Source organism: Capra hircus, chromosome 15 (assembly GCF_001704415.2).
Source record: "Capra hircus breed San Clemente chromosome 15, ASM170441v1, whole genome shotgun sequence".
NCBI classification, from domain to species: Eukaryota; Metazoa; Chordata; class Mammalia; order Artiodactyla; family Bovidae; genus Capra; species Capra hircus.
The window spans coordinates 39,450,405-39,461,307 of record NC_030822.1 but is presented as its reverse complement, the minus strand read 5'-3'; the positions used below and the strand labels follow the sequence as shown (position 1 = coordinate 39,461,307).

The following is a 10,903-nucleotide window of genomic DNA, read 5'->3' as shown; positions in this document are numbered from 1 at the left end:
AAGGATGAGGGAGAAATTATCCATATAAGTTCCCGCTTGTAAGCTGACGCATCCACCATGGTTTCCCACATCAGTGACTCAAACGGCAAACTCGAGGCCATAGCTAACTTTGTGACAGTGTTGGTTTGGGGGGTACAAACTGCAAATCCAGTATTTCAGGAAGTGTCCCTAAATCCAAGTTCACCTCATTATATGGAACCATGCACACATACACACAACCTTACCCCCCTGTTCTGTTAAATCAAACAGCTTAAAGCACATGCTCTTCCATATGTTTTTATTTTCTTACCGACTCCATTTGACTAAAACAAACATATAAGAACCATACAAAACATTTTTAACATATCTTAGAAAATTAGCCAAAAAATTAAGAAAGTTCAGCATATTACATTGTACAATATTTAGGTAAGAAAGTTTGAAAATTATAAATATTTTGTTCCCTCTCAACATAGCACATCACAAAAATACATTTTAAAAACTTTTTTTCATGTATAATTTCTAGAAACGATCATATTGCTATTTATTAAGGCAAAGGTCTGATTAGGACAAGCATTCACACACACCAGAGATGTTCTGTACAGTAACTACAAACGTAAAACCGAGGGGTCTGCCAGCACGTGGATGGCTGAAACCATTTTAAATATTAGGAAGAACTCAGTTAGTATCAAAACATCAATCTGAATGGGATTCACTTAGTTCATCTCTGTGTTATCTTTGATTCTTAAGTATCTATCTCAGCCAAAGCATTATTTAAAAGACTTCTGCCCCCTTGAGACAGTGCCTCTGGAGCTGGATGCCAGTCGCTCACACGGCATTAAACCTGCGCAACCAAAGACACGAATGGCAACCCCTCGGTCCGAGCGAGGACCATGTCCAGGAGAAGGGCCTTTTCCAGCTGAGCAGCCGTGGTCAGAGGCAGTCCACGTCTACCGCAGACTGTGGTAAGCAGAGCGGCCCACTTAGCTTAGAAAGAAGCACTCGGAGGAGGAAATACGCTGCTGGAAAACAACAGCCCCAGCCCACAGAGGTTCCGATACCCAGTGACCTGAGCGCCTCCCGGCTCCTGGTCACACGCCACTGGGCTGTCTGTGCACCGCCTCCTCCGAAAAGAATCTGAGGGAGCTGAAGGGAATTTTCAGAAGCTGAGGTTTTCAAAGAAAGAGTAAATAAAGAGTTGACTTTTTTTTCTTTTCAGTTAAGCCCTTCCTTACTGGCAGATAAATAAGAAGGCTTCTTTAGGATACTGACCCCATAGGAGGTGCTGGAAGTTAGAAGCGGAAAAGCCAGGTCCTTCTGTCTTTAGCATGAAGTTTCGCAGCTACGCTTGCAGCCTGCACAGCTGACGTGGCTAGGCTCACTCTGTGGTCTTCTTTTCCTTCCAGCTCTTCTGTCGCTCCTCGAGTTCTGCCTGGGTGAAAGCTGCTGGGCCCCAGTTAGTGATCAGGTGAGCATTTTTTGAACCTAAGAGACAAACGCGCATCAAACCTACAAGGTCATATATTCTTCAATGAACATTATCATTTTTCTATAGACAAGAGAGTGCATTTTTCTACTTTATTTTCTTCTCTGAGGACTATCCATAAAGGCCATAGGAGGCAAAACCATCAGAAGATATATACAAAGGGAATTAAACAGGCCTTCTCATCTATCAAAAGGCAAAAGAAATTCAAGAAAAATTTACTGCAAAGAGCTGGGTTCCTCTATATTTGGGCTAAGAAAGTTTTTTTTTTTTTTTTTAGCACAATTCAAGTACACAAATAAAACAGAAAAATTGACTAAATATCTGATTACTTCAGAGAATGTTACCTGGTTCTATCAATCGAATTAATCCTTCATGATGGGCCACTTTGTCCTTCCAGCTCTTGGTCGTCTTAGTTGCCATCTCTAGCTTCTTTTTAACTCCCTGGAACAAGAGCAGACTTTAGACTCTGCAAACACACAGGTAGTTTAAGAGCCAAATAATGATTGGGTACTTGGTCCATGCCTGTGGATTATCTCATTAAGTCATTCCAGCCACAGAAACCCGGGCTATTATTACCCCCATGGTACACAGGTGGAGACTAGGATTTGGAGCAGTTAAATAACCTGCCGTAAGCCCCCCAAGGACCTAACTCACACTAATTACAGACAATGTACAAGATACTCCTGTGCCAGTGACGCCTTACTGCCTCTTGACTCCAAATCCACCCTTCGCTGTCCTGCCTGTGACCCTCGCCAGCGGGCCCCCTTAAGCTTCGTCAGTGGAAGAGCCGGCAGGACACTGGAAGAGGTGGGGGCTTTGCCTCCAGGCTCCACTGTGCTCATCTCAGCAGCTCTCGTGGCACGTGGGACACCCACGGTGTCCACTCCAGTGGGTTTCAGTAGCACCTCCCCTGTGGGCAGCTGCCACCAGTGCCCCAGAGGGTAGCTTCCCCATCACAGTGCCTCGTTGGGCTTTCCTGCCATCCAGGGGCCAAGGCCATGCTCCCTCCAAGGAGGACTGGATCCCAGCACTGGGCTTACAGAGCAAAGAGCGTGTGTTCCTTCCCTGCGTGCTCTGTCTCAGCAGGGGTGGGGGCAGTGGCTGCTTCCTGTGTCTGCTCTTCCTGTATCCTTAGAGTTTTTTGGCTGCTCAGTAGGTAATCCCCTGTTGTAGTTAATAGCTAATTATATTAAACCTTCCTTGTTCAAATTACTGTGTGGTTTCAGTCTCCCGACTGAATTTCAACTGTTATACCTCACTGCCTGTGAAAAATCCTTACTTACAGCTAAGCAACATTCTTACACAGCTTTTTATGGCAGAGCAAATATCCTCTTGTTTTTAAATGTTTAAGAATTTAAAGGCATGTGTTTGCAGGGATGGGCGTAATGACCTCATACTGCTCAAGTGCCTGTTTCCGCTCGAGCTCAAGCTGCTGCAGCTGCCCCAAGGCTTCCTGGAGGGCCTGCTCTTTGATGACTCGTTGGTTCTCCAGCTCCTGCTTCTCCGCTTCTGTGGTCTGAATGGCCTGCTGCTGCTCCAGATGCCACTTCTCCAGCTCGGCCCTCTTGGACGACTCTTCCTCCAGCAGCCTGAAATACAAGAGAGCTCAGGGTGACCGCACCCGACCCAGAAGATGACCAAGCACAGCAGAGCCTCAGAGGAGCCTAGAGGTCATCTAACCACCTCTCTTCTCACAAGAAGGGAACTAGGAGCTAGAGGGGCCCAGATTTGTGGGCAAGGTGACCCATGGGTCTGCTCCAAACTCTGTTTCACCCTTTTATGAAAAAAAAAAAATTAAAAATAACATGTACTGAAGGCTTAATGGGCCAAGAAAGAAGTACATTTTTTCAACTGATCCTCACAATAGGCTTACGTACTGTTATTATTCAGTTCAGAGATGAAGAAAGTGAGGCACAAAGGGTAAGTGACCTGGCCCAGGTCATTCACCTGACAGGCAGGTGGCAGGGCTGAGTTTTGAAGTCTGCCTGGTTGCTACAACATTAAAACACTTTTTTATCTAGCAGAAACCTATTACCAAGGGAAAAGCTGACACACCAACAAAGACAGAGGAGGAGGAGCTGACGAAAGGTAGAGGAAGCAGATGGTAGAAGGAAGCAGAAGGTAGATGGGCCATCTACTGACCGAGCGCTACACGCCAGGCTCTTTACCTTCGTTCCTGTGATCCCCCCAGAATTCTGCAAGGTGTTATTGTCCCTGCAGATGAAGTCAAAGGGTTCCAAAGTATGACGCACAGGTAAGCAACGGATTTCAACCCAGGCCCGCGTGACTTCAAAATGTTATCTTTTAATAACAGGCTACCTATCGGAGGATATCCCAGGTTAAGCAGGTATTTAATAAATAAACTAACGTGTACCCCAAGTGTAGACAATGTGGTTAGACGCCGGCCCAGGACAGGACGCACGTCTACTGGCTTGATCGTCAGTATTACGGTAACAAACCTCACAGCAGGCTGGTTACTGCTGCCTAAGAGCATTTGCACGTCTAACAGCAGCAGAAATACAGTGACCGACTCTACAGCCACTATCTGACCACCCTGATCCTGCACCACTGTAAGAGTTCCCCCAATGACATCCTACAGGGTGGCCTCCAACCGTGTGTGATGGGCCACTGCTTCACAACCCGGGTCAGTTTATTTCTGGGCAGCCTTGATCCTTAAAAGTTTTCTCAACTAGGATGCGCTCTCCGATCTCATCCCCTGGGTTCCACGAAGGGCCAGTGTGCTCCCTCTGAGTCGCCTCTCGGATGTGACATCGCAGTGAATGCTACCCTGCCACCCGGGGCTGACCAGAGTGTGTATGCTATACACCATCCACGTGCTTTCCTAGACATGGGGGATAAACCAGTGAATGAGACTGGAAGATCTGTTTCTTCATCTTGGTGGTCAAAGTCTGGAGGGCAAGGGACATTGCAGAAGGTGAGGCTGCCCAGCACTGAATCCCCTTCACGTGTCCAGGGATCTCTTGATGAAAAACGGGGTCCATCTCCCAACACAGAAGCCACCGCCCCTGCCCTTCTGCCCCGGGAAGCTGGGGTGCAGTGGAAGCTGGGCTTGGCTAAGCAGCTGTCACTCCTAGAACTTCGTAAAACCACTGACTCACAAGAGCAGAGACAGTGGAGAGTTCATCTTGCTGGTGGTAGCAACACGGAGTGTTGAGCGATGGCAGAAGCAACGGGGACAACGGACTGACAAACCCATGGTGCCAACGTCTGCATCAGCGACACCCTCACTGGGCTCGTCCCCTGGCCTTGTTTGGTCTGCCCAGCCTCCCTTGGTTCCTGTCTGTGTTCAGGGCCTGGTCACCTGCCTTTCTGAGGAATTGGTGAATTTCTCAAGAACCTTCCAAAAAACGCTTTGATTGCCTTAGCTAACCCAAGTTGGTTTTTTTTGGTTTGCAAACAGGACTCCTGACTAAAGACGAACCTCTCTGTACCTCAATTTCTTCATTTATGAAAAAAGGAATAGGAACTACGTGTGTGTGTGTGTGTGTGTGTGTGTCTGTGTGTGTGTGTGTCTGTGTGTGTGTGTGTGTGTGTGTGTGTCTGTCTGTGTGTGTGTGTGTGTGTGTGTGTGTGTGTGTGTGTGCTCAGTCGTGTCTGACTCTTTGCAACCCCATGGACTGCAGCCTGCCAGGCTCCCCTGTACATGGGTTTTTCCAGGGAAGAATACTGGAGTAGGTTGCCATTTCCTACTCCAGGGGATCTTCCCAACCCAGGGATCAACCCAAATCTCTTGCATCTCTTGCACTGGCAGGCAGAGTCTATACCACCAGCGCCACCTGGGAAGCCCCATAGGAACTACTCCCACCATCAAAGGCTTGCTTATCCATTAAATGTGATAATGCAGGGAAGGTTCTTAGAACAGTGCCTACCTCATTGTAAGTACTGAATAAATGCCAGCTCATATTGTTATGATGGGACTATTAGCTCATTTGCTCTGAATGCTCATGAAGACTGCCTGAGAGTATATGAGTATATGAGGTTTCTGGCAATCAATTATATCAGAGAAGTAAAACCCTGAACCTTTTCAAATGAATTGCTTTTAAGCCAAGTCTCCTGGATCCTGTACTTGTTCTGTTGATACTTTAAATTATCTTCTTGTTCTAAAACCAGCATTCCAGCCTGTCAACATCTTTTTTGAATGCTTATTTTGATATTCTATACATTACATTTCTTCTACATCTGCAAACGAGATATAAAGGAACAGAAACCAACAAACTCCGATGACTACGAAATCCAGACATTAAACTCTTTGCAAGCACCACCCTCTTCAGCCTTCACAACAATCCTATGAGCTTATTACATATAAGGAACTGAAGGCTGAAAGTAGTGAAGTAACTTTTCTAAAAATTACACAGCTAGAGAGTACAATGGCTGGGAATCAAACCCAGATCCTCAGTCCGGGGCTATCTATTATTGTGTGGACTGTTGTTCCATATGGCCCCAAGGGTAGAACTTGGATCCACCCATTCAAAAAAGATTCCATGGGTACTTACCATGGGCCAGACAATGCACCTGTTGCTGGGGACACAGGCCTGACCAGAGTGTGCTCCCAGGCCTTACAAACATAAAAATTTAGTGGGTGGAAGTCATAATGGGACAGACTATGGCTCAGTCTCAAGAAGTTTCCAGTAATTGAGTTGTCTAAATGGTAAATGAACAGTTTCCTTCTGAGTTCCACTTAGAAGAGGCTAGATAACCTTACACATTAAAAAACAACACCACCACTTCAATTTTAATGGAAAAACAAAATACCCAAAACAAGAAGACCCAGATGGTTCTAGTCAAAGTTCTTGTATTTAAACAATTCACGATTAAAAGTATCTCTGGGGAAACTTAAGACACTGATAGAGGAGGGACCATCCACGGAAACAACAATGAGATGCCAAATGTTCCAAGAGTGACTTGCTATTGCTTGGAACAAGGACAGAGGTTAACTACAAAGCCCTCTCTATACACCCTCAGCGACGATTATGTTACAGCTCACTGAAGCGCCTGTGTGCTCAGTCACGAAACATAATCTTAGCTGTAGGGTGTATACAGAGGGCTTTGCAGTTAACCTCTGTCCTAGCTCTAAGCAACAGCAAGTCACTCTTGGAACATTTGGCATCTCATTGTTCTTCCCGTGGATGATCCCTCCTCTGTCAGTGTCTTAAGTTTCGAATCGTTTAGATACAAGAACTTTGACTTGAGCCACCTGGGTCTTCTTGTTCCGGGTTTTTTGTTTTTCCATTAAAACGGAAGTTTTTTCAGCTTTTCAGTTCATTCGTGCTAGACTTAAACGTTTCTATCCCAATTCCATGATGATTTCCTTTGACCTTTTACCCACAAAGGGTACCCTGAGGAGTGGGAGCAAGGAGAAAACCCCCTTTGTCAGTCTGACAAAATGTCCCTCTGAATCAGGCCCAGCCTCTGGTGACTTTGGGAAAGATATGGACTCACCACACTTTAAAAAATGACCACTAGAGGGTGCTAGTCTGCCCATTTCAAGTTCCAAAATTGAAGTTAAAAGTAAAACAGAATAGTAAAATGCCTAAGATAGCCTTTAAACACCAAGAAAAAGTAGTTAGCTTTTGTGTAGTAATTTCAGCTTATTGGTACTGAGCTGTATGTGGTAGTTATATTTGCATTTACCAAGCTGAAACCATTTTTCCATTTACTGAGATTAGAGTGTACAAAATGATTAGTCAGAGCTTTTTCTTTTTTTGGCCATGCCATGAGACATGCAAGGTCTCAGTTCCCTGACCAAGGATCAAACTTGTGCCCCCTGCGGTGGAAGCGCAGAGTCCTAACCACTGGATCGCAGGAAATCCCCTTGTTCAGTCACTAAGTTGTGTCTGACTCTCGTGACCCCAGGGACTATGACCCAACGGGCTCCTCTGTCCATGGGGTTTTCCAGGCAAGAATAGGGAGTGCATTGCCATTTCTTCCTCCAGGTGAATCTTCCTGGACCAGGGATCAAATCTGAATCTCTTGCTTTGGCAGGCGGATTCTTTACCACTGAGCCATCACGGAAGCCCAGGGAATTCCCTAGCCAGAACTTTTTAAGTAAAATACCCATGCCTGGGCTCCTATCTACAGATATTTTGATATGGTAAATCTGGAACAGTCCCTACATGTGCATTTTTCAAAGCTTTATATAAATGATTCGGATTACTACTGATTAAAAATTACTGCCGTTAATTATCCAAAACTGTCTTATTCATACATAAAATAACTAATACTTTAATAAATTTCTAGAGTTACCGAGTTCCCTTTATGATCTGATCTCTGCCGTGTCGTTTAATCTCCCTCACAGCTTCAGAGAAGTAAATACATATGGCATATCTCATCTGTGAATTCTCTACAACAAGGGCAATCTATAAACTCAACACATCACAAATGATGAGGGTCAAGAATATCTAGCATCCCTTAGACTGTCTCTCTTTGGAAATCACATGGGACCAAACCTTCCCATGCAGCGGATGGTGTGTTAACATCACAATCGCACAGTGCCACTGGCACTGCCCAATGGCAAGTGGGTGAAGGTCCCTAGACCCTGGCTAATACCATGATGAACACGCATTTGCGGGACCCATATGTGCCAAGCAATGTGGAAAGCATTCAATCTTCTATTAGAAGATAATTTTTCCTTAACAGAATGAAAAATTTCAACGCCTAATTTGTTTTTAAAGTCATTTTTGGCAACGTACGTAACAAAGAAGGCTTTCTTTCTCTCTTCCTACCTGAAGATTAAACAAACATCTCTTGCAGCGCCATGTGTAAATGCAGCCATGGAAAATCTATCCCAGCTCATCCCACACCCGCTCCTACAATGGCGTGAGGTGTGCCCGCACTAACCAGCTGCAGCTAAGGGGAAGCAGTGGTTAGTGCTGCACCCCCTGACGTGACATCTCATAGAGCTAATAGGGAAGCAAATTAGAAACTGGGAAAGGGCAGCTGACATTTGCTCGTTGGGCTCTTCATTCTACTTTGTCCTTCCTACTGCTACCAAAGTCAAAAGTCAGAGTTCTCATCTGAGATCACGACTATCATACATAGTAAACCTGACTTTAAAAGGTCTAAGGGGAAAAAAAAAATCTGTTTCAAGAACTTCTAAAACTAAGAATTATGCAAGGAATGTCACCAATCCTGAAAGACCAAATGGAAACTGCTCAGTTCCTCACTGTCCCCCAAAGTGGCTGCAGCTCTGGCCTAACAGGCCCCTGCCTCCAGACGAGGGCCTTCTCAGGTCTGGAACATGTGGAAGAAACCAGATTCTCATCAGGGCTGATGCTGGCTCCACGGACATTCTAGAATCTGACTAAGGGAACCACACTAAACACATCCATCTGACTACTCTGAAATAGATACATGGCCTGTCATTAGCCACAGAAGCAAGGGTTTCCCAGGAGAGATTGGGAATGAAGAGCCCAGCCAGCCAAGTCTCCAGGGTCCCTCCCATGTGGCAGAGACTCTTCCCTCTCCAGCAGAGTCAGTGCTTCCTAGAAAGTGTATGAGCGCAGGCAGGGCACACAAAGTGCAGAGGACAAGGCGAGCCGCACCTGGCCTGTAGCTTCCGCACCGTCTCTTCATCTTGCCGGGCCTGTCTCTCATCCTCGAGAGCCTCCTGCAGCTTTAGGTACATGTCTTCCAGCTCCCGGACCCGCTGCAAATACTGTTCCAGTTCAGAGGATTTCTGGGCAACCTGTTCTTCCATCTGCTGCCTGATCTGAGGGTATAAAAGTCATGTTTAAACCAGGCTGACTTCGCCCTCGGGAAAGCCTCTTGCTCCAACACCACCCTGAGCGGGGCCACAGCCACAGCCCCAGCCCTTCAGGGTGGGCAGGGCCCTGTACTGCACACCTTGATGATGGAGGACCAAGAGTACCACACCCATCCCCAAGACCACAGTTTAAGGGTCCAGGCACACAAACGACACCCAAACGCTGTTCTGCTGCCCTGGTATACTTCTCATCCCTTTCACACTGCCTTTCCTGCATTTCAAACTCAAGAAAAAAATACTCCCAGTATAATTCCTCTTTAAATTCCTTTCTATCGTAAAGCCACATCCATCTAAAAGGAATGAACCTTTCCCACTCAGAACACCCAAAGGGTTAAAATAAGGGGGAAAGGAAAGATGGTCTCCTGCACTTACCTGGCTGCCCAGCACCCTCTACTTTCTCTCTCCCTAGGGCACCTCCAGACCTGGGGGACCCTCAAGCATCTAATTAGCATTCTAACACTTTCATGGTTTCTCCATTCTGGATTAAAGAGCCTTGAATCTCTGCCTTAAAAATTAAGGCAAGGACATCATAAATGTAATATCAAACATATTAGCGTATGTCTCTGCAGTCTGTACCTTCACTGGCATTAGCTTACTTCATCCTCATAGGGGTCATGAGAGATCATGTAACATCCCCCTAATTTGAAGAAGAGAAACTAACACTCATAAGCAACCACCAGAGGACATGAACCCAGATCTGGCTGTGGTGCAGCACCCCCTCAGATCTCGGGTGCCTTCCTTTCAACACACACACATCCACTTCAAGTCTAAGCAACAGAAAGTTGCTGAAGGAAATGTCACAGCACCTATTTAGCAGGCCCTGGGCCCAGCCCTCTCCCACACACTGTAACCCAATGTGAGGAGACCTGTGTTCCAGTTAACCAGCTCACTGCCTGAAGCAACTGGACCGTGGGGATGAGAACCCCTAAGATGAGTCAGAGCTGCCAAGAGTGACAGACCAGCATTCACATATTCTCATGACTTCAGAACCCTCACTCTTGCTCCTTATACAGGGGAAATATCATGGAACCTGTGCTTACTTTTTTCCATAGTTATTTGTTTTCCAAGCCAAAACTCTGAAGGATGAAAGGGATGCTAGCAATAATTATACCAGGATGGCAGGGACTGTCCCAGGCAGGCCAGGACGTGGAGTCCCCACAGCACTATCACCCCACTCCATAAATGTCTGTTGGAGGTCTTGAGAGCAAGAGTTACCTTTACATCCTTGGCATGATACCTAGCTCACAGAGAGTGCTCAATAAACCGATAATGAGTTAATAACAAACACAAAACCTCCCCAACAGCCAGCCCACCGCGAGTCAGAGGCAGGGACAGCTGGCAAGATGATCTCACTCTAGCCTCCAAGGTCTTCCCCCTTCACCAAGCCAGGCCGGCTCCTGCCCCTCCACCCACACAGGTTGGCCTCTGTCCTTCTGCTGACCAGGACAGGATCGGGGGCGGGCTCTTCAAGTTAAAGCAGCAGCACCCCGGGGAATGCGGTTCTTACAAGCTTCTCGCGCTCCAGCTCCGTGCTGAACCTGGCCTGGAGCTCCACTTGAGTCTGAAGGCGCTTCTTTTCCTCTTCTGCTGCCCGAGATGCTGCTTCTTCCAGTTTCTACCCAAAAAACCATTCATAGAAAAGCAAGGAACGTTACAGT

At 46.4% G+C, this 10,903-nt stretch overlaps 1 protein-coding gene across 1 annotated transcript in view; it reads right to left on the bottom strand.

Moving 5' to 3' along the window:
* SWAP70 (SWAP switching B-cell complex 70kDa subunit) overlaps positions 261–10,903 on the bottom strand; it is a 76,411-nt gene continuing 65,768 nt past the window's right edge. Inside the window, exons 8-12 of the mRNA XM_005689702.3 lie at positions 10,753–10,860; positions 9,025–9,191; positions 2,853–3,051; positions 1,807–1,903; positions 261–1,461 (exon numbers count right to left, since the gene is read on the bottom strand). Coding sequence (XP_005689759.1) covers positions 1,355–1,461; positions 1,807–1,903; positions 2,853–3,051; positions 9,025–9,191; positions 10,753–10,860 — 678 coding nt within the window. The 3' untranslated portion in view covers positions 261–1,354. The remainder of the gene's footprint in view (positions 1,462–1,806; positions 1,904–2,852; positions 3,052–9,024; positions 9,192–10,752; positions 10,861–10,903) is intronic.